The 24,189-nt window shown below is 39.1% G+C and overlaps 1 protein-coding gene across 4 annotated transcripts in view; it reads left to right on the top strand.

Annotated features, from left to right (window-relative positions):
* Positions 1 to 24,189, top strand: part of GREB1L (GREB1 like retinoic acid receptor coactivator) — a 221,831-nt gene that overhangs the window by 108,164 nt on the left and 89,478 nt on the right. For all 4 annotated transcript variants that reach the window (XM_073331425.1, XM_073331423.1, XM_073331426.1 and 1 more), the window contains 5 exons: positions 4,902 to 5,061; positions 5,319 to 5,516; positions 18,239 to 18,415; positions 21,133 to 21,309; positions 22,128 to 22,250. In XM_073331425.1, coding sequence (XP_073187526.1) covers positions 4,905 to 5,061; positions 5,319 to 5,516; positions 18,239 to 18,415; positions 21,133 to 21,309; positions 22,128 to 22,250 — 832 coding nt within the window. In that variant the 5' untranslated portion in view covers positions 4,902 to 4,904. The remainder of the gene's footprint in view (positions 1 to 4,901; positions 5,062 to 5,318; positions 5,517 to 18,238; positions 18,416 to 21,132; positions 21,310 to 22,127; positions 22,251 to 24,189) is intronic.

Below are 24,189 nucleotides of genomic sequence, written 5' to 3'. Positions count from 1 at the left end.
CTGCTTGTGTTTGTACTGTGCTTTAGAAGAGGTAAACTATTTTAAGTATTGATTATTATTATTATTACCATTATTATTACTGTTGTCTCTGGCAGTGTTGTGGTTCAGTCCTTGTGAATGACCCGCTGTCAGCCCCATGAATTACCCAATTTAAGGGGAAGAAAATAAAATTCCCAATAGAACCATGCCTCTATTAGTATGTTCAGTAGAAGAAACACAAAGGTTACTAATCTTCTGAATCACTTAAGATGCCATAGTTTTTTGGAGGGAGCTCAAACAAATAATCTAAATTAGGCAAACTAATTTAGACAATGGCTTGTTGTGCAGGGTGCTGAACGTTAGGACCTACCCAGACTCCCATTCCTTGCAGAGGCTTTCCTACTTCTTCTTTTCTGAGGAGCCCTGCCCTTTTAAAGTTCCCTTGAACTCCAAACAAGGCCCAGCTGTCCTAATTGCCTCAGGCTTTAAGAAGTCAGCTGCCTTGTTATATCTTTCCTGCTCTAAGGGATTAACTCCTTGGGAGCTAGCTTTCCCCTTCTATCACAGCAGAAACTACCCTGTTCAGTTCAGCCAGGCTCCTCCTTTATTAGTGCTGTTAGGCCAAGAATTGTCAGTGGGCACCCCATTTGGGCTGGGAAGCCCTATATACTGTCCACCTGCCAGAAAAAATTGAAAACAAGTCTCTCTCCTAACTCACTGTCTTGCAATGACCAGAGCAACGTTTTTACATCTTGCAGTTCACAAACACCATCCTTTATCCACCATTCCGCTATAAACCACAGTGCCCAATCTGTCTTACCTACTTTCTCTCAGCAAACTAGAAATGCTGCTTTACTTATATTAATCAGTCTCACGGTGTAGTTCTATGACATCATCACCATCCACCAACAAAGCTATTTATGCAGACCCTACTGTACCTCATTTTCCACAATAGCTTAAACAGACTATGACTGTTACAGGTAGAGGAGAGTTGTCCTATGTATAAAGTGCATTACTTGATTATTAATAATTTCCAGAATTTGAAAATAGTCATGATGCTTATCATAGATCCATATTTAGCATAGTATAAGTGTGGTTGGGAGCATGGGCAGGATTAAGCTTTAAAGCTGTTTTTTGGAAACTTACTTCTGAATTTTGAGACTTTCAGAAGTTCAGTTTTTTTAATATGGCATTCTAATAGTTATTTTTGTTGAAATTATATAGATACATAAATATTGTATGAGTCAAAGATGATGCCACACATTTTGGAAGCAAAGAAATGAAATATTAATCAACTTAACTGTACATACTAGGTGAAATCCTGCCCCCGTTGAAGTCAATGGAGTTTTGCTATTGACTCCAATGGAGTCAAGATTTCACCCACCACACGTACAAATATATGCCACAGATAGGTCATAATAACCTTAGTTCTGCTCCAGTAAGGAAGTCAACTTTCCAGTACCTCCTTCCCCACCCGACCTCCCTAACAATGTTTTACAATCACTGTATGTATGCATGGCACTTTACAACTCGAATGAAGACAGCAGTCCGTCTTGGTACTTATGTGGACCCCATATCACAGTCATAGAATCATAGAATCATAGAATATCAGGGTTGGAAGGGACCCCAGAAGGTCATCTAGTCCAACCCCCTGCTTGAAGCAGGACCAATTCCCAGTTAAATCATCCCAGCCAGGGCTTTGTCAAGCCTGACCTTAAAAACCTCTAAGGAAGGAGATTCTACCACCTCCCTAGGTAACGCATTCCAGTGTTTCACCACCCTCTTAGTGAAAAAGTTTTTCCTAATATCCAATCTAAACCTCCCCCACTGCAACTTGAGACCATTACTCCTCGTTCTGTCATCTGCTACCATTGAGAACAGTCTAGAGCCATCCTCTTTGGAACCCCCTTTCAGGTAGTTGAAAGCAGCTATCAAATCCCCCCTCATTCTTCTCTTCTGCAAACTAAACAATCCCAGCTCCCTCAGCCTCTCCTCATAAGTCATGTGTTCCAGACCCCTAATCATTTTTGTTGCCCTTCGCTGGACTCTCTCCAATTTATCCACATCCTTCTTGTAGTGTGGGGCCCAAAACTGGACACAGTACTCCAGATGAGGTCTCACCAATGTCAAATAGAGGGGAACGATCACATCCCTCGATCTGCTCGCTATGCCCCTACTTATACATCCCAAAATGCCATTGGCCTTCTTGGCAACAAGGGCACACTGCTGACTCCTATCCAGCTTCTCGTCCACTGTCACCCCTAGGTCCTTTTCCGCAGAACTGCTGCCTAGCCATTCGGTCCCTAGTCTGTAGCTGTGCATTGGGTTCTTCCGTCCTAAGTGCAGGACCCTGCACTTATCCTTATTGAACCTCATCAGATTTCTTTTGGCCCAATCCTCCAATTTGTCTAGGTCCTTCTGTATCCTATCCCTGCCCTCCAGCGTATCTACCACTGCTCCCAGTTTAGTATCATCCGCAAATTTGCTGCGAGTGCAATCCACACCATCCTCCAGATCATTTATGAAGATATTGAACAAAACCGGCCCCAGGACCGACCCTTGGGACACTCCACTTGATACCGGCTGCCAACTAGACATGGAGCCATTGATCACTACCCGTTGAGCCCGACAATCCAGCCAGCTTTCTACCCACCTTATAGTGCATTCATCCAGCCCATACTTCCTTAACTTGCTGACAAGAATACTGTGGGAGACCGTGTCAAAAGCTTTGCTAAAGTCAAGAAACAATACATCCACTGCTTTCCCTTCATCCACAGAACCAGTAATCTCATCATAAAAGGCGATTAGATTAGTCAGGCATGACCTTCCCTTGGTGAATCCATGCTGGCTGTTCCTGATCACTTTCCTCTCATGCAAGTGCTTCAGAATTGATTCTTTGAGGACCTGCTCCATGATTTTTCCAGGGACTGAGGTGAGGCTGACTGGCCTGTAGTTCCCAGGATCCTCCTTCTTCCCTTTTTTAAAGATTGGCACTACATTAGCCTTTTTCCAGTCATCCGGGACTTCCCCGGTTCGCCACGAGTTTTCAAAGATAATGGCCAATGGCTCTGCAATCACAGCCGCCAGTTCCTTCAGCACTCTCGGATGCAACTCGTCCGGCCCCATGGTCTCAAAACACCTCACAATATTTTTAATGTATTGACCCTCACAACATTCCTGTGAGGTAGGGAATTGCTGTTATCCATATTTTACAGGTGGGGAGCTGAGGCACAGAGGGACTGAGTGACTAGCCCAAGGTCACACAGGAAGTCTGTGCTAGAGCAGAGACTTGAACCCAGGTCTCCCAAGTTCTAGGCTAGCACCTTAGCGCAGGACCATCTTCCCTGTCTAAATGTGCTTCCTGACATAATTAATACTTTAAATAGTGCTTTACAAAGGAGGTCCCATCATTATACTCATTTTAAAGATGAAGAAACTTAGGCCAGAGAGGTTAAGTGGTTACCTAGCAGGCCAGTGGCCAAGCTAGAAATAGAACCCAGGTCTCCTCGGTCCCAGTCCAGTGCTGTATCCAATAGGCCACACTGCTTCCCTAGTCATAGAACGAGGTGATGCCAGGAAGGTGGGAAAGGAATAAGGTCAAGTGGTAGCTTGTTTTGCACTTTCTGATTAAATAAATAGCTAAAAGTTAACTTAGTTGGAATAAAATTTTACAGTAATTCAGTCACCAGGATTGCCTATTATTAGTGGATGCTGAGTTGTCATTGTGTCTCTGGAATACATACTGTGTGCTGTGAAGACGCAATCAAATGATAGAATTATGATTTGGTATGTTTTTTCCTCACTTCGCTGTAAAATCTTACTTGGCTGCTCCACTACGTAATGTTTAAATCTGAAAGAGTATTCAGCACCATTAGAGACAGCAGTGCAGTGGATCACAGCTGCAAACTAGCACCTAAGAGTGCAGAACAAGTTATGGTTTAAAGTGCGGTTTGTCCTTGACTAACTTCATATATTTTAATACATTCACTATCAAATAAATGAGCGGGAAAATTAACTCTTGAGAAATTTGATTGGTTAAATGTGTACTAGTGAAAAATGTAATGTATAGCTTAAAATAAAAACATTTCACAGCTTTGCCTGTATACTGTGCTGACGTTGTTTGTATTCATTGTTTGATGAAAACTTGTTATATCATTAGTTGTAGGGTTCAGATTGTCTAGTCGTAATTATATTGATAACAATGGTGATAAGTACAGAAATACTATAAACTCCACCACTTGCAGTGTATTAACCTTGCATCCTTTATGAAAAAAGGTCAAGAATCTTTAGAATGAAAATACTGGCCTTTCAGATACTTTAACTTGATATCGGCAGTGGCAACAGACTCAATAAGATGCCTGTGCGTACAATTGTTCTGCAAACATAACTTTTCCATAAATATAGTCATGCAGCCACATAACTGGACAGTTACTGAAATAAGCTAATTTGTAAATTCTGCATATTCCTGTATTCTCTATCTCAACCAACCCTCTCAAATCCCAGAAGATACAGGTAAAGAGAATAAAAGCAGGATTATATACCTTGTGTACTAAAAGTCAATTCACATCATTTTAGATGATTTTATCTGCCCTCCATTAAATTCTGCATCAGGTAGACTCTTGAAGTTGAGGTAAAACTTAAGGGGAATTGGTGTATAACCAATGTATTTGAGATGGGCTAACTGCAGAAACAAGGAAATAATGGAGGCTTCCAAACCCAAACAGTAACAAACTGTACTATTTCAAGTTTTTTTTTCACTGCATTTTGCATTAACTACTAAATGCTACTGCTAATGTTGATCTTTCATGGGTACTATATGGGCTATTTATTGATTCATAAATGATCGTTTTGAACACATGGTATCTGTGTATATATTTCCCTATCCCCTTAACAGCCAACCCCCTTTTTTTTAAATTTGGTAGATCATGGGGAATTCATATGCAGGGCAACTGAAATCCGCCCGTTTTGAAGAAGCTCTTCACAACTCTATAGAAGCCTCTCTGAGATGCAGTAGTGTTGTCCCACGGCCAATCTTCTCTCAACTCTACCTGGACCCGGACCAACCTCCTTTCTTGCCAGAAGGTAACTATGCAAGTATGGCACACTTCAGTTTGTCATTTTTTTTTTCAAAAAGAGGCCCTCAAGTATCGGGGGACTGTGGTTATAAAATATTACAGTTCAATTCATTCTTTGACATAAAATCCATATGCTTATCCATATGACATAAAATCCATCTTTTGTGCCTCTTGAAAGAGGGTTGTGGTATTTTGTTTCCAAGCGTAGTATTGGTTTGAACTGCTGTGGATGTAGAGATGATTCTGTTTTTGTATTCTTTTCAGATGTAAAACCAAAGGTGGAAGAATTGGACAAAGAGTTGGTACATCGTTACACACAGAACGGTAGTCTGGATTTTTCTAATAACCAAACTGTTAATGAAATGGAAGACGAGGAGGAGGATGAAGACATGTCAGATTCAAGTAGTCCACCAATCCCATATTCACAAAAACCTGCCCCAGAAGGGTCTTGCACTACCGATGGTTAGTTCTCATTCCTGTGCTTAAATCAGTTCTCACTGTAATCTGTAGTGTTTAAGGTTAGAAACTAGTAATAATGAAAACTGATCAAATGAATATGCTGAATTGTGATATTGCCTGGTGACCAAGGAAGTGATTTTTACAAAGGGATCAGGAGTGTACCCTTAGTCGCATGAATAGTTCTGCTCAGAAATTTGGAACTGTGATCAAATTTTGGCTTTGGACTGAGACTACATTTTCAAATATGGCCCAGAATAGAATGTAATGTAACATTTTCAAACATAAATTTAACAAGAGGCTTTTTAAAGCATTCAAACTATTTTTAAACATTTTTAAAGTCTATAAAAATTATACTAGTTGACTTGCATGAGTAACTAACATAGACAGTCAGCCCCAACCTTTTATATGACTTTGTAGAATTCCAAAAGATTTTAAAATAGCTGTTTAAAAATGTAGCTAACAGTTATGGGGGAAATATTCAAATAAGGGGGTTTGATACAGTGTATAAAAAAAGTCTGTATTATTTGTTAGAAGTGGCTAAGGCTCATTATGGCCCTAATTAATTACTAAGAGCCAAACAGCGAACATTTTCCTTACATTAGTGAATATTTACTCAGGTGAGTATTACCATAGCCATAAAGGGGTGCTTGCATGAGTAGCTGCTTACCAGTGTAACAGGTTCAGAGTCACACCTAAGCTTTTTAAAAGGATAAACAGACTTGTTGACCATGCTAGTTATTGAAAATATGAGCAGGAAGGCAATGATGTTGGATATTGTGTGGATAGAATGGTTAGGGAGAAAGCTGTTAGGAGTAAATATTAAATAACGGGTTTACATTCTTATTGGTTTGATATCCTACAGACCTAAAAATTCCTTGAAGAAAATAACTTAATCATAACTGTTATATAAACTTATTTATGTTAATGTTAAATTTCTGCTGGTTTGTTGGCCTTTTTGCAATAGTTGTTATTAAATAGTCATTGTTTGCCAACAGCTACTATACAGATTGGTATCTGTAATTACCAGTTTTCTCCCCAAATTAGAACAGAAAATTTCTGTGGTAATTGGTGGCAAATGTTCACTTTTTTTAAAAAAAAAATCTTATGTATTGGTCCCTTCTGGATCCGTCTGTCTTAGATGGGCATGTCTGTCCTCCAAAACAAAGGAACCCCAAAAGCCTTGACTCCAAAAACACTGGGCTGTTATCAGAAATTGGGGAAAGTTATTGAGAGAGGTTTGTTGTGATATAGTATTCACATTGGCTGGTGTGTTCAGAGGGTTTATTTATTTATATTTTTTTTGGACTATTTTCAGATTTTAGACCTGGGAATGACACAGAAACTAAGTTGGTCTCACTGGTTGATGGTCTTGTAGCAACAGACCAAGATCAAGTGCTTGTGTTGATTCACTTAGATTTGTCACAGCATAGGATGTCATTTATCCTGATACAGCACTGACATGTCTGTGTAACTTGGCAGGGATGGATACAGTGGCTTTGTTGTTTTTTCTCCAAGTGGACTCTGATAGCCTTTGAGCAATTGCTTCCCTGCTCCTAGGTTCTCTCATTGGAGTACTCCGGGGTTTTATTTTTCTTCCTGTTCAGGGTATGCATGTGAGGCTCTTTGGGGTGAAGTGTCCTCAGAATGTTGATGGAAATTAGTTCTGTGCCTCTATTTCATGGGAGTGGTTGCTTGCATTTCTAGTGACTGACCAAGGTCAGGGCTTGAATGACAGCTAGCTGATAGAAGTACACCCAGTTAAAGCCATAAAGTGACAGTTGTAGATTGTGAGAAACAACCTGAGCCGATGATGGAAGTGATTTTGGTCCCTTCAGGTGTGGAGTGTGTCTGCCTTCGGTTGCTAAGTTGCACAACCTTGGGAACCTACTGGATCCCTGGCTGCTTCTAGCTGTCCAGACAGCAACAGTTGTCAAGAGTGTTCCTTTCCATCTTTGGCTTTCTTTTCATATACAAACTGTGCCACAATCATCCATGCCTTTCTCACCTCCAGTCTGGATTACTCTTTGGAGCTACACTTGAAGACTTGGGGGTACTTTTAGTGCAGGTAGGTGCTCAGATGCCAGGGTGCTGAGTGTGATATAAACATCTGCAGTATCCCTGCATATTGTACTTAGTAGGGTTTCACACATGGAGCATTTTACATCCATGTTCTTTAGTTTGTACTGCCTTTGAATTCATTTGTGCATGCAATTCTGTTTGTTGGCTTTGACTTACAAAGCTCACTTAGATTTTGGGTCCTGGTTACCTTATATTCGGACTCAGAATTGACAATTGAGATAAGCTGAGGTGTTGAAGATGGCAAGTTCCTAGATGTCTGTTTCTGGAAGAGGTCGAGGGAGGTGTGGTTTCAGTGGAGGGCTCTTGACTCTGGAATTCTTTCTCTTTGGTCTGACAGAGCAGTCTATATGCTGTTTCTGCCGGGGATAGACCAGGAATGGAGTCTTAGAACTTTTAACAAGTAATCTAGCTAGGTATGTGTTAGATTATGATTTCTTTAAATGGCTGAGAAAAGAATTGTGCTGAATAGAATAACTATTTCTGTCTATCTCTTTTGTAACTTAAGGTTTTGCCTAGAGGGGTTCTCTGTGTTTTGAATCTAATTACCCTGTAAGTTATCTACCATCCTGATTTTACAGAGGTGATTTCTTTACTTCTATTTCTATTAAAAGTCTTCTTGTAAGAAAACTGAATGCTTTTTCATTGTTCTCAGATCCAAGGGTTTGGGTCTCTGGTCACCTATGCAAATTGGTGAGGCTTTTTATGCAACATTTCCCAGGAAAGGGGGGTGCAAGTGTTGGGAGGATTGTTCATTGTTCTTAAGATCCAAGGGTCTGGGTCTGTAGTCACCTAGGCATATTGGTGAGGCTTTTTACCAAACCTTGTCCAGGAAGTGGGGTGCAAGGTTTTGGGAAGTATTTTGGGGGGAAAGACGTTTCCAAACAGCTCTTCCGAAGTGAGCTGTAGCTCACGAAAGCTTATGCTCAAATAAATTGTTTAGTCTCTAAGGTGCCACAAGTACTCCTTTTCTTTTTGTGAATACAGACTAACACGGCTGTTACTCTGAAACCACAAGTATAATGATATTGGGTGGCTGCAAAGCTTTTCTGTATGGGAGCTCATCAATTGGAAATGACAGAGGAAGAGAGAGCTGGATTTATTAGTCGATCACAGAATGACTGTGCCTCCAGTGTGATGTGATCATGAAAAAGGCAAATGTTGATCCTAGGATGTATTTCCGGTAGAGATAGGGAAGTACTAATGCCGGTGTACAAAGCACTAGTAAAATCTTGTCTGGAATGCGTACAGTTCTGGGCACCCATGTTCAAGAAAGCTGAATTCAAACAGGAACAGGTGCATAGAACGGCTACTAGGATGATCGGGGAATGGAGAGTCTATTTTTTTTGAAAGGAGACTAAAAGAGCTTGGCTTGTTAACCCGGCGAAATGAAGGCTGAGAGGGGAATATTTTTGCTGTCTATGGTATTTCTAAACAGCTCTTGGGAGTGTATCTCACAGCCTGGGTTGACAGTCTTGTGGTGGCAGAGTTCATGTTAGTGCACTAGAAATAGCAATGTGGATATTTGGCTCAGGTGGAAGCTCGAGCTTGGGCTCCAGGGTATGGGGTGGGCTTCAGAGCCCGGGCTTCAGAGCCCAAACTCCAGCCTGAACCATAATGTAAAAGCATCATCCATACAGCTATTTTAAAAACATTAGCGCAAGTGCTAGCAGCACAGGTGTGTGAACCAGTGGTGGGAGGCTCGCTCCCAGAAGCTGTGTAGACATACCCCATAAATACATTAAGGGGGTAAAAGACAGGGTGGGAGAAGAGCTAATTAAGCTAAATGGCAATGTTGGCACAAGAACTACTGGGTATAAATTGGCCATGGATAAATTTAGGCTGGAAATTAGAAGAAAGTTTCTAAACATCAAAGGAGTGAGGCTCTGGAACAGCCTTCCAATAGGAGTAGTGGAGGCAGACAACCTAACTAGTTTTAAAATGGATTGTGTTGAATTTATGAATGGGATGATATCACAGAGTTGTTCAGAATAGCAGAGGATTAGACTCAATGACCCAGGGGGTCCCTTTCAGTTCATGTTCCTATTAAGGGTTTTCCTGAAGATGCTGGGTTGGTGGGGAGGGATTTTATTTTTTGATTGTTGGAAAAGGAGAGGGAAGAAATTTTAAAACATTGCTGACGTTTCATCAGAGTAGCTGTAGACTGACAGATTCATTGATTCTGAGGCCAGAAGGAACCATAGTGATCTTCTAGTCCAGGGATCGGCAACCTTTTGGCCTGCGGCCCGCCAGCATAAGCCCCCTGGCGGGCCGGGCTGGATTGTTTACCTGCTGTGTCTGCAGGTTCGGCCGATCACAGCTCTCACTGGCTGCGATTCACAGTTCCAGGCCAATGGGGCTGTGGGAAGCGACAGCCAGCACATCCCTCAGTCCACGACCGAACCTGTGGACGCAACAAGTAAACAAACTGGTGCCGCCTGCCAGGGGGCTTACCCTGGTGGGCCTCATGCCAAAAGTTGCTGATCCCTGTTCTAGTTTCACCTTCTGTATAACACAGGCCATAGAATCCCCAAAATAATTCCATTTAAACTAGAGCATATCTTTTTTTTTTTTTTAATCCAGTCGAAGTAAAAATTGTCGGTGATGGAGACTCCACCAAGACCATTGGTAAATGGTTCCCATGGTTAATTACCCTCACTGTTAAAAATGTATGCCTTATTTCCAGTCTGAATTTGCCCAGCTTCATCTTCCGGCCATTGGATCTTGTCTGCTAGATTGAAGAGCCCATTATTAAATATTTGTTCCCCATGTACATACTTATAAACTATGATCGAGTCACCCCTTAACTGTCCTTTAGGCTTGAGCCTATCACCATAAGGCATGTTTTCTAATTATTCTCTTGGCTCTTCTGTGAACCCACGCCAATTGATAGATTGTGTATAATTATATGTATTGTTGTAAGTGCATGGGTACCCAAATATGTTCATGTTCTACACCATGTCTAAACAAAGAAATTGACTCAGTGACCACCTTTCCTCCTATATGTGATCATACAGATCACCTAACCTTCCATTTTCCATTGCATGATGTCCCTGAAGCAACTCAGCAGTTGCTTACAAAGAAAAGTAATATTAGGATTGAATTCAAAATAATAGATAAAAAATTAAAAGTTGAAGTCAGTGGGGCTGCTCAGGGTGCTCCAACCTGAACATGTACTGGATTGGGTCCTTGGTTCCTGAGTCTGCAATTCATAAGTTTTGCTGATTATACAGATACTTTAGGTTAAATGTCTCAAGGGTTGTACCTTATGTGGGGTGAAATCCTGGTCCTGTTGAAGTCAATGGTAGTTGTGTTGTTGATTTCAGTGGGGCCAGGATTTCACTCATGGTCATTTCATATTCCATATAACATCCTAATTTTTATTAAAAAATCACATAATTCCCCAAATTCACATGGCTGAGTCATAAATCAGTCAGAAATGCATGAACTGGTTTGTATTGCCTTTGATAATGAATAAAACACAAGTAACATTTTTGCTGAACATTCTTCCTAACTTGGCAGTAGCAGGAGGTCCTTTATCCTTCTTGTTGGAAGACCATTATAGGGTGACAAGTCCACATAATTATTCTGTTTGTAAAAATAAAGCCTTTTTAAGCAATAAGCATAAGTGTTTCTTTTTGGTTTTTGGCAGAAGTTTTAGCTCCAAATGGATTTTTATAGCCCAGTTATAAACTTCTGTGAAGGTTTTTTGCGGATACAGACTAACACGGCTGCTACTCTAAAACCAATGGAAATACTGACAGCTTTTAGCATAATGACCTCAAATGTACAACTAGATAATACAGTAAACAGTTCTTAACCTCTTCATTGCCATGCCTTTAAAGCATGCTTGTCTTAATTTGTGGAATGGCATTATATGCAAGATATGTGTGAAACACAATAGTAGCACCTTCCTTTTGTTAGTAAATCCTCAATTTACCTGAGGTCTAAAGGAGGTCAAAAGTAATTTCAGAGGCAATTAAGTAAGCAGGTACTTAACACCTGATCAGTTGCTGTGAAGTTACAATAGTGAGTGACAGTGAACTGCAATTCATATGTAATTCCTAGAAGCTAATTTCTTATGCAAATATATTTTTTGCAGTACAGATACAAGTTTGTACCCCATACTAAGGGTGTTGTTTGGTACCTTTAGGTGAAAAAAGAAAACAAAATAGAAAATCTTTGCTTTCAAAAGATTTTAGCCCTTTTGCTTGTATTTCCACAGCTGTGCGGACAAGACTATTCCTTATTGGGCAGACAGGCCTGTGCTAGTTTAAATTAAGATGATTGTGGAATGCAAACATGCTTGTGTGAAGGAAAACATTTGAATTTTCTTCCAAAGAAATGCAGATGATGTCCCTAAGAGCTATTCATTATTCTTCTTTCCCGTTGCTTTTGGCACTTCGCAAATTACTAATCAGGATTTAAGTGCCTGCTCTCTTTTTAAAACAAAGCTGAGGATCCCATGGTAAATTTTTTTTTTTTTTGAGCGGGGAGTGAATCAAAGAGCTCATTTGTATACTTTTATTTTTTTAATATTTTCTAAACATTGTAAGGATTATAGTGGTTGATTTTTGTTGGCCAAATGACAGCTAAAATGGGGTTGAGGGGGTTAGGGCTGTCGATTAATCACAGTTAACTCATGCGATTAACTCAAAAAAATTAATTGCGATTAATAGCACTGTTAAACAATAGAATACCAATTGAAATGTATTAAATATTTTTGATGTTTTTCTACATTTTCAAATATATTGATGTTAGTTACAACACAGAATACAATGTATACAGTGCTCACTTTATATTGTTATTTTATTACAAATATTTGCACTGTAAAAATGATAAACAAAAGAAACTGTATTTTCCAGTTCACCTCATACAATACCGTAATGCAATCTCTTTAACGTGAAAGTGCAATTTACAAATGTAGATTTTTTTTTTGTTACGTAACTGCACTGAAAAACAAAACAATGTAAAACTTCGGAGCCTACAAGTCCACTCAGTACTACTACTTGTTCAGCCAATCACTAAGACAAACAAGTTTGTTTACATTTATGGGAGATAATGCTGCTGGCGTCTTATTTACAATGTTACCTGAAAGTGAGAACAAGCGTTGGCATGGCACTTTTGTAGCCGGTATTGCAAGGTATTTTACGTGCCAGATATGCTAAACATTTGTATGCCTTTTCATGCTTCAGCCACAAGCCCATTGTTTTATTTTTGAATGAGTTATTTTTTTTATATAATTCTACATTTGTATGATCAACTTTCATGATAAAGAGAGAGTATTTTTCAATTCACCTCATACAAGTACTTTAATACAATTTCTTTTGTTTTTATAGCAGTAATATTTGTAATCAAAAATAAATATAAAGTGAGCAATGTACACTTCGTGATCTGTGTTGTAACTGAAAGCAATACATTTGATAAAGTAGAAAACATCCCAAAAATTAAAATAAAATGGTATTCTAATATTGTTTAACAGTGTGATTAGTCACGATGAATATTTTTAATCACTTGACAGCCCTAGCTTTTACCCCCTCTTCATGTGTAACTATACATCAGGAGATACCTGTATCCATGCAAATAACAGTAAAGGGTTAAATTTCCAAATCTGGCCTGTATTGGTGAATGCATCATTTTTATAGTACAAATTGCAATCACTTGTGTAAACAACTTGTACATACTGTCACTTGACAGAATTTTTATGTATAAATACCTATATAAATGAGCATGTATATAGTGCAAATACACTTGATATGAACCGAATCTAAAAAAAATTATGCGTGCAGATTATACTAGCATAAATTAGAGGTCAATTTTTGAAAATGTGTGCCTTATTGATGTTTACATGGATATAGTCGTATCTATCTGATATTTAATTATCAACACAAAATCATGTAGGAAAAAAAATTAGCACTCTGAACTTCTGGTAAGCCAGAAAAATAAAATGTTATGACTGGAACTTTTTGAGAAAACAATTAACAAAAATACTCTATACAAATGATTCATTTTGTTGCTAAAGAAATGATCCTTACATGGGTGGAAAAGAAGAAGAATGGATGGCTCTTGGATACTGTCTACATTATTTTGGGAAGAAAATTAAAGATTTTTCTTCATAGAAGCAGATACGTATTCTCTGATAATCTCTTACTTTAAGCTAACACAGAGGTACCTGGCCAAAATTATTAATCTACTCTTTCTGATTTGGCTGTTGATGTGTAAACACAAAATCCCCTAAAGTCTTTGTAAAGAAAATATTTTTTATTTGACATGTCTCGAACAGCTATCAATTAAAGCTTCTCGTACAAATGGAAGCCAACTATGGATCCCTTTAAAAGTTCAGCCTTAAAGCGTGTGAATTAAATGCATAAAACAAAACTGAAAATCAGTCCTGAGTGCAACCCATTGCTGTCATTTCTTCAGCCTCCTGTCTATGCTGAGGGTGAGCCAAAGACAAATTTTTAACATCAGCTTTGTTTTTCCATGGCTTTTTAAACTTTTAAGCTAGATGGTAAATCTTGTTTAAACGTTAGTTTTATGTTCAAAGATCTTTTTGGTTTTTGCATTTGTGGAGCTATTTTTTTAGTAGTGTAAACAAAAGATAATACAAGAGAACAATTATAAAGGTATAAGAAGTGTTTGCAGTTTACTGTGGAATTTGTGAGTATCTTGTATATAGTAATGGCAGCTTCTCATCTATTATCTTGGGTAAATATTAAAAGACGTATCTACGTTGTAGTATGTACCATTACAGGCTGTGTATGTACAGCATTTATATAATAGAATGTATTTATCCTAATTGAATAGGGAGCATGAAATTTATGCAGATAAAACAGCCTCTCAGATAAGAGGATACTATTGTCTAGACTCTATAGTATCAGCCTCTGATACATAGGCTAGTTGTACTGCTAAGACAGTGGTCCCCAAACTTTTGAGGATCCTGCTCCTCCTTACCCCTGTCAGCGCCCCCTCTGCCCCACCAGGGCCGGGAACAGGGCTGTGGCTCAGGAGTTGGTGGGGGACATGGACACAGGGTAAGGGGGCAGAGGCTGGGGCTGCAGTTGGGGGTGAGTCTGGGGCCAGGAGCAGGGCAGTGGCTGGACTGCAGTGGGGGCTGGCAGCCAGGCCTTGGTCAGGTGTGGCTCTACTCTGGTTTTGCCCCTAGCCTCGGCCCCAGGCCAGGAACGGAGACATAGCCAGTGGCTGAGGCTGGGGACCGGAGCAGGAGAGGGGCTGGGTAGTGCTCCCTCCCCGCCCCCCATGGGGTTGGCCCAGGGTCTGCCATGCCCCCGCCCCCAGATGGTCCTCCATGCCCCCCAAAGTGGGGCACACGCCACAGTTTGGGGACCTCTGTGCTAAGGTATTATGGTGTAACACAGATGTGCCTTGGTGCAGTGGTACAAGCTCAGAAGGTACATGCTCAGATGACTGTTAAAATGTTATGAACTATTCCTGGTTGCTTTTTCCTCTTGGGGCTCCTTCTAGGGCTTTGAGGATCTCCTGTTCTGTCCTTCACACTGAGACCTCATCAGAACTGATGGTATGAATCTGTCTTAAACACAGCTTAAATTGTGTTCCTACTAACACCTTTTCAACGTGATTTGCTAGGCCTGTCTCAATCAGGGTGGTGTGCATGCTATGGAATTTTATCCAAAAATTCCTACCAGTGCTAACCTGAGTTCAGTGGAATTAGTGTTAGAACATTAGTAGACCTGCTGTAGGTGGGGTTTTAGCTGCTAACAGGATTTTTAGCACAGTGACACCTAGCTATTTTGGCAGGTCAGATTACAACAGTGCTGAAAACTGTTGACTGCCAAAACCCTGGGTACTCTAGATCTCCTAGTGTTGCTAACAATAACACATTTTAGCATAAAGCTCCAACAGTCAGTGTTAGTGGAGTTGGGAACATTTTTATAAAATTTCCTAGTTAAGACCGTACTAAAGAGTAATTGTTAAAACAATCACATCTTTTGTATCATAAGCCTTGTGTATAATAGCAAAATTTTTCATTGCTGACCCCTGTTGTATCAGTGGGTAATTTTGCCATTTTAGACCGAGGTATAGGCTGGTATTATCAAAGGAGCCAAAGAGAGTTAGGCACACTACTTCCATTGAATGTCAATGGGATTTGAGTATCTAATGAAGTAAGGCTTCTTTGAAAATTTTAGCCATAATATCTCAGTGGTATGTACCACCCACAACTGGGTAAGCAGGCAATTTACATTTTGAGTAAAATACAATATACCCAGAAGAGCTCCTTTTATCTAGAACCGGGTTACATCCCCACCTGTATGATGTCTACATTGATAACGCCCCTGATTACACTAAACTCGTTTATGTGAAAATATTACGTGTCTTCCGTTAGATTGAGCAAAATAGGACTTTCCTTCAAGTGATGGTGTAGTAGTACTGAATAGGCTGTATGTTACTGGAATGCCTTCACCTGTGTGAACTTGTGCACGTATGTGAGTTAACACTGTATGAAGGATGCCATTTTCAAAATGGCATCCTCCATGCGGCATGACTCAAATTGATGTTAAGGGCACTACTTACAAGGGTAAAGTTATGTAGATGCATGAATTTTTACAGGATCAGGGTGTACAGTATTAAAGTACATAGATGGTAATGCCTTGGATGTGGCTGTTAAAATTGAATTAATAATGAAGGTTTATAATAGTTTGCTACAACCGATACAGTAGAGCCTTTTGAAGCTGTTCTTTGGTAAACTATACTGTATATGCACAAATAGGCACTGAAAAAGGATTTTCAGGTTTCCTCTGCCACAGTAGCAGAACCTTCCTGGTGTGCATTGAAGTAAAGACCATACTCCCTGTCAACCAATAGTGGAGTGCCCTGTCACCTGCCAACCCCATATTTGCTAATGCCCTGAAACAAATCTACTTACCACCTCCTGCTGCAGCTGACAGATGGGCGAGCTTTCCTGCACCTGTAGAAGTGGAAATTAGGTAGGGACGTACTATCGTAGAGCCAGGTTAGCAAAATGGCTTATGAAGTTATTGTGTGTGCTGTACATTAGCCAGGCTACCTGTGCTGAAATTGTGTTCGCATGAACCATTTATAAACCTGGCTTTATAATGCTTCCACTAACAGTTTCATTGCCTATGAAAAGAGAGACCAAAAGGTCCCTTGTCACTATATCCCTTCCGGTGGAGGAGGACAAGAAATAAAGATGGCTCCCTCTGGTGTCTGTCATCTCAGTCTTCAAAGTGGAACTAGAAGTAAATCAGGGAGAAAGTAGGGCAAGATTTTGTTCTGTTGTAAATAGTTTGGGATCAATAATGGAGCTGCCCTGACTTATGCCAGCAGAGAATGTGGCCAGTCATTTTGATCCCCATAAATCCAATACAGATGCTGGTTGACTGGCCCACGAATGGGTTTTCTATTTTTAAAGTTAAACGCAAACGCACAAAACTCAACTTCAAAACTCAAATGTCAACCTACATTATGAACCAATGATAACATAAATTCCATCTCTTTCTGATTTGTTCTTAACTCAGAAATTGCTTTTAAATTTTTTTTAAAATTGGAAATTTTGAAAATGCCTAAACAAACAAGTTGTGAATTTTGAAAAATGATTTTAAGTCTCATATGGCTGAGTTTAGTTTTTTATGAGGGTAGGGGCAAACAAAAAGCAACAGTCTTCTGAAAGCCCCACTGCTGAACTGAGTTTTTAAATGCATCTTTTTCTTCAAAGAAAACGTATAAACCTCTGAAAAATGGATTGCATCACATAAACAGTAACAGTTATATATATTAGACAATGTAATACACAGATGGAAAATAAAAGCTGGAGCACCCCAAAAAACTTCTATTTGAATAATATATCACTGAAATTTCTTTTATTTCAGTGTTCCTGAGCATAAAGAGTTGGTGTAGGTATAACTTAGGGTCAAATTTCATAAACTACTGATGGGTTTTTTAGTGTTTTTTTTCTTAGTAAACACTGGATATGTAGCAGTCTTTTTTATTATTAATATGTTTGTTTAGCACCAAGTCACAAAGTTAAAGACTGTCCCCTTTATAAAGCTTACAATCTAAAGAGAGATGCAGAGAAGATAGAACTTGGGAATAATTTAAGAGGTTTGTTTGTTTTGTTTTTATGAACTCATAACTTTTTTTGTTTAGTTTCAAGTGACGTGGTATAGATGGAAAGGAAACACAGGATGAGTTTTGCACTGTAGGGCTTTTTCATACGTTTGAGTGTTTTAGCTTTTCTTCTATTTAAAACTGGACTTGAATAGTGGAAAAGGTATCTGCTTCTTAGCCATTTGATTTCTGATCTCCAGAGTTTTACTTACTTTCTCCAATCAGAAGCCTTTTAGGTAAATAATGGCTATTTATTTTCGCTGATGCCCCCTGCCAGTGGATCTGTATCCTTATTAAGGACCTGATCCAAAACCCACCCTGAGCTTAGTTGAAGTCTTTCCAAAGACGTTAGTGGTCTTTGGATTAGACCCTAAATGATGATACATTTACACAATGTATGTATTTTCTAAAAAAAAAAAGAATTTAAATTAGATAATAATGGGAAACATCTTCCTTGGCTGCTTTGCATAGCTGAAACAAACAAAAGAGAAAGTGACAGCAAACCACTCGTAAAAGTTTAATCACACATCTTTTCTTTTCAGGTTTTTGTCAAGCAGGCAAGGATTTGCGGTTAATATCGCTGTGTGTGGAACAAATTGATATCCCAGCAGGCTTCCTGCTGGTAGGAGCCAAGTCTCCAAATCTTCCTGAGCATATTTTAGTCTGTGCTGTTGACAAGCGGTTTTTGCCAGATGATCATGGAAAAAATGCACTTTTAGGTAAATGGTTTTCATTATTATTCTTGTTACAACAATTGATAACTAAAAGGTTGGTTTAAAGTTGATTCAAGAAATGAATTTTTCTTCATGGTATGTTGAAGAGAGTTCCGTATTTATGAAACTAAATCTATAACTGAACTTCTTGAAAAGCCTGTTTAAAATATGGCCCTACATAGGTACAGGAGTCCACCCACACAAAGTCTGTTGTAGCACTGGGGCATAAATGTGAAACGTAGTCAATTTTTAACCTCCAGTCAGTGTGTAAAAATTTCATTTCATGAATAAGAAACATGAATTAGCAGACACAGATTATATTTATAATAATTAAAATATGAAATAACACAGTAATGTTTCTTGCTAATTGGAGACATGCATCTGCACACCTGTTTTGCCCTCTTGGCCTATGACTGCTGGGTGAACAGACCAATAAAAGTGATGTAAGGTTGTTGGTTTTTTGGCACCATCAATCTCCATCTTGAATTTCCTCTCTCTCTTCCCTGTTCCTGTGGTGCCTAGAATACATTGAGGTGGACTTTTCAATAGACAAGAAATTTCGCTAAAGCTTTAATGGATTTATTTAGCTAAAACTCTAGTCCAGGCCATCATTATCTTACATCCTAACTATTGCAGCTTCCTCATTTTTGTCCTTGACAAATGCCATATTGTCGCCCGTAATCCATTCAAATGCTACTGCCAATTTCATTATCTTGCCTCATTGGTCCAATCACATTATCCTACCAGCCGTTCCCCTCATTGTATCCCTCCACTCGCTCCACCTTTTCCACTTCCATGTTACAAATTGTCTTTCCTTTTAAGACCTTACCTTCATAGTTTAGCCTCTTCTTGCCTGTCATCTTATTTGGTAATGAGCCAACAGCTCATCTGTGCTCTGCCGGTGAGCTACTAAAATTAAAAATGTAAAAGTGTATGGGACTGGGTAATAATATACACAAGCAGTTTAAAATAGTTGTCTCAGGAGCTCTCTGAGCCCCTGTTATTGATTTTTAATAAATCATGGAACACTGGGGTAAAGAAATAATATTGTGCAGTATTTAAAAAGGTAAATAGGATGATCCAGGTAACTAATAGGAAAGTTAGCTTGACTGGGCAAAATCATGGGAAGTAATCAGTAAAGAATTAAAAGATGGCAATATAATTTAATGCCAATCAACATGGTTTTATGGAAAATAGGTCTTGTCAAAGAAACTGGATATTGTTTTTTGATGAGATTACAAGTTTGGTTGATAAAGTTAACTTTTGATGTAGACGTCTGTACAGTATTTGACACAGTACCTCATGACACTCTGATTATAAAAATTAGCACTGCAAAAATCAGTGTAGCACCTATTAAATGGATAGATAGCTCTCAAAAAGTAATTGTTAATGGGGAATCATCATCAAATAGAGATGCTTCTAATGGAGGCAGGGGTGCTGGAACAATTTGTATAGTCGGGGTGCTGAGAGCCATTGAACGAAACTGTAAACCCTGTATATAATGGAAACCACTTCAAGCTAGGGTGTGCAGCAGCAGCACCCCTAGTTCCAGCACCTCTGCTTACAGGGACCTGTTCTTGGCCACTTGCCCTTCAATATCTTTTTCAGTGATTTAAATGAGTTGATGGTAAAATCTGCAGATGATGCAAAAATTAGTGGATTGGCAAATAATAAGGATGTCAGTTGTACAGAACAATCTTGATGGATTGGTAAACTGGGATTATTCAAACGCGTGTTTTAATAAAGCCAAATGCAAGGGCATATGGTTAGGAATAAACTTAGTCTTCCCCATCTCTTACTCAGAAGCCAATTCTTCTAGTGCACAATTCTCATTGGCCTCAGTGAAAATTACATAGCCCTAATTCTGTTGTCCTACCATACAAACCCTAGTGCAAAGATGTAATTCAGCTCTCTCCACAAAATAATTTTAGTGTCTCTACTATCAAATGGTCTTCTACCCAGTTTTTGGCTGTATTCCTAATCTGTTAAATTTAATAAAAGCTCTAAATTTCTGTCTCAGTAGAACTAAGGATTTTGGATTAAGTGATTTCTTATTTGTGCCCTTTTAAGACCCTAATAAGGGGGAAAATCATAAGTCATAAGAAAGTAATCAGGACGTGTGTTACACTTTTACATTTGAGAACTTAATAATGCAAAGGTATTACTTAGCCCCCCGCTTCCCTGCTTTTTGAAGGCTCCTTCTTCAGGAAGACCAAAGGGGAATTTCACAGTGCCCCGGGAGTTAAGGCTGCCTTAGGCAGCATTAACTTTATACACAAAACTGTGGATCAGTCAGGTTTGGGAAAGGAAGCATGCTTCTTGGAGCCGGTCCTCCACTCTGTGCTAGGAGCAGGGATGAAAGGTACTGACATGGAGGGTGTTGGATCATCCTGTGAATAACTTTCTCAGTCTTCATGTACCTATTGTGCTTTCTTCTGAGAATTTGCTCCCTTCTGAGGAACTGTACAGTGTGGAAGATTGGGGGATAGTTTTTGGGCCTAACTTAGTAACAGCTAGAGAGAGGGCATTTTCAAACAAAGTGGTGTGAGGCAGCAAAAGTCTGTCTCTGTTGTTTGTCTGTCTTCCTGTCATTCCTATGCTATGTGTGAAGCTTACCCAGTTACTGTAGTAGATTCAGGTAAGGCTAAAATGGCCTAATTCCCAGTATATTTCAAAAGGAATTTATTTTGTTTGTGTACCTTTTCCCCCACCCTTTCCTGCAGGGTTTTCTGGGAATTGTATAGGCTGTGGAGAAAGGGGATTTCGATACTTCACGGAATTTTCCAACCACATTAACTTGAAACTAACCACTCAGCCAAAGAAGCAGAAGCACTTAAAGTACTACCTGGTAAGAAGCTCCCAAGGTGTACTGTCAAAGGGACCCCTTATCTGCTGGAAAGGTAAAGAATAACCCATTTGCTAGAAGCATGTTTACAGATTTTAGAAAATTTTTATGTAGTGTTGGGTGAACCTTAAAAGTTTTGGGTTTAAGTATTTAAAAAGCTAGGGGGTGAAATCCTGGCTTCATTGAACTCAATGGCAAAACTTTCACTGCTTTCAGTGGGGCCAGGATTTCACCCAAGAGGCTAAAGATTTAGGTAAAAGGAGAGTTTCTCATCCATCTCTCTTCTATCCCCTCCTCACCACATCCCCAGAGGAGGCCTCAAATCCCCCCTTCCGCAGAAATAAAGCGGTCCATCAGCCCGATAATCGCCTCCTATGTCTGGGTGTTTTCTTCCGGGATCTGGCAGAGTGGCTCTCAGCCTATTCTCCAGCCACAATTCCTGGACTGCTCTGCCAATCTAATCACTTATAAATTCATGCTAGCACTTATAAATTCATGCTAGCATAGAAAAACTAACTCCGCAAACTGCACTCTAAGATAAAAGCTGGGGACGCTGATCTCAGGGGAATGGAAAGAGGGATCACGTACTCAGGTTTTGCTCTCTTGTTTTGCACCCTGGGTGCACCTAGGGTGAATATCTTCAGCTTTAAGTTGAAGGCCCCTTGATATGAATGTTATGGGGAGGGTTTTTGTAACTAAATAATTAAATTAGGTTGGTTGAATCCTGAGAGATGTTTTAGCTGAACTTTGCTATTTGTTGCATGTCATACCGTATGTGCTTTTAACATTTGTCAATGTTTAACACCGTTGCACTAAACTGTTGCACTGAAAGCCAGGCCTTGTTAATATGTACTGTAGCTGCTTCACTTCCAGAATGTAGAAGCAGACAATCATCTGCTGCTAGCCATTCTGCTAAACCAAATTCTTCAGTGTCACCATCCACGGCCCCAGAGAGCGGAAGAGCTAATGGATACAAATCAGGGTTCACTCAGACAGGTAGGGGCTGAAAGTGCTGCATGCTGTAGAAATGACCACTGGGGGAGATAAAGTACCTCACATGTTCCATAGGATTGCCAAGTAGATTTTTAGCATGCATCATTTACAACTTAAAGATAGAAAACATATTTCAAAATTTATTCTGTCAGTATTAAGGACCTGATGAGACTGGGATAAGTTTAGCTCTTAATAGTAGCTTGAAAAGTGTTAGTTTTTTTAAAAATCCATTTTATTTATTTATTATATTATTTTTGCTGATGTTGTGAAATACTCCTTTATAGTGAACATCCTAAACAGAATGGGTACCTTGAATTGACATGTTTTTCCTCACTGGAGAAAAAGCAGCCTTTTGTTTTTGATGTTTGACTCCCACTATTGAAGTGTGGTAAAAGTAGTGATAAACTGCAGTGGTTTTCTAAGTGAGCTAAGACACATCATAGCCATATTTCCAAAGCTTTGAAATTATTATCTCGTGGAGTTGTGCATTGATTTAAGTAGAAATAAAGACGTTTTCTAATAACCATAACAGTTTCACCTAGAAGGGCTTTCCTTCTGGACTCAAAAGGTGATTTTTCTTTGGTGTGCTTTGTAGGTTGATACAATTTTTGAAGTTGATTTATTGCAGTTCATGTTCTTTTGTTTATTTGATAGATTTTAGAAACAAAAAGTTTTTATTCAGCTGAGCTATGATTGAATGGAGTGCACATCTCTGCCATCTCTGAATGATGTAAAAACAGAACAGGATTTGTCATGTCTGAAAATCTCAGTTATCCAGGAATTTTAATTGGCCACATATATTTTAGAATATAAGCTTATATGGAGGGATCTGAAGTGCAAAATTTTAAAAAAAAACTTGTTTCAATAATTCTTTTGCTTACAAGGGATGCTGAAAATAAATGAACAATAAAAATGGAATATTAGCATTCCTATTGGTGTTGCAAATGTTAGTCAGCATGTTCAGGGACACGTTGCCGGAGGTGTTGGATTTTATTCCTACTTAAGAGACTATATTTCTAATCTGGAATGAGAATGTTGTGGTGTCTTGGCCTCCAGGTCCTTGCATGAAAAATATGCAGGCACATGAGAATCTCTCTTTATTTGGCATAACAAGTAATCTAATATTTACACAGCTTTGTCTGGGTTGCTGCTGACAAGTTAATAGATACACCTTTTATAGACTGCTTTCTCCTTATCAACTCACCATGATTTTCTTTCTTCTTGTCCTTTTGTATCACTATTTGTTCTCTCAGGTCACAGTTATCAAACCCTTTTATCTCCCACCATTGTTACCTTCCAGTGAAGATAGTGCCACATTCATAATACAAATTCCACTTGACAAGGGGGAAAAAGTCCCACCATATTTGTTTGTAATGTATAAGTACTGTTGCAAACCACCTGTGATGAAAGTTCAGGTTTCTCCCTGGAAGTCTCCATAGCTAGTCATACACTGAGGTGAACTACTTTTCTCTGTTGCTTTCAGGTAGGTGTAATGAAACTGGGTTGCTTTCTGAAAATATGTTCCTTTTATCACCATTTTTCTTTCCTAAGGTATGGACTTGAGTACTTCCCTCTGTCTAGCTTTGTAACTAAAGTACAAGGCCCTAGCTACCTTAGAAGTTATATAACTATTATACAAATAGCTATATACACATGTTAAAAGAACATCAAGGTTGCAAAGTCAAGCACTTCAAAGGTAGGAAATGCCAGAGTTGAGGTTGCCTGTGCAACCTTAGTATGGGCCCATTGTGTGTATGCATTATGATTACAATAAGTGGAATTGTATATTTTTATATTTTTGACATATCAATGCTTATTTGTAAGCATTTTTTCAGTTTTTATCCAGTTAAATTTTCATAGTTGTGGGAAATTATGGAGCTGGTCAAGCAATAATTATTTCATGACAGGAGACATTGAGATTTAAAAATGTAAAGCTTTATAA

Source organism: Lepidochelys kempii, chromosome 2, assembly GCF_965140265.1.
Source record: "Lepidochelys kempii isolate rLepKem1 chromosome 2, rLepKem1.hap2, whole genome shotgun sequence".
Lineage (NCBI taxonomy): Eukaryota > Metazoa > Chordata > Testudines > Cheloniidae > Lepidochelys > Lepidochelys kempii.
This window is presented reverse-complemented; position numbering and strand designations above follow the sequence as displayed.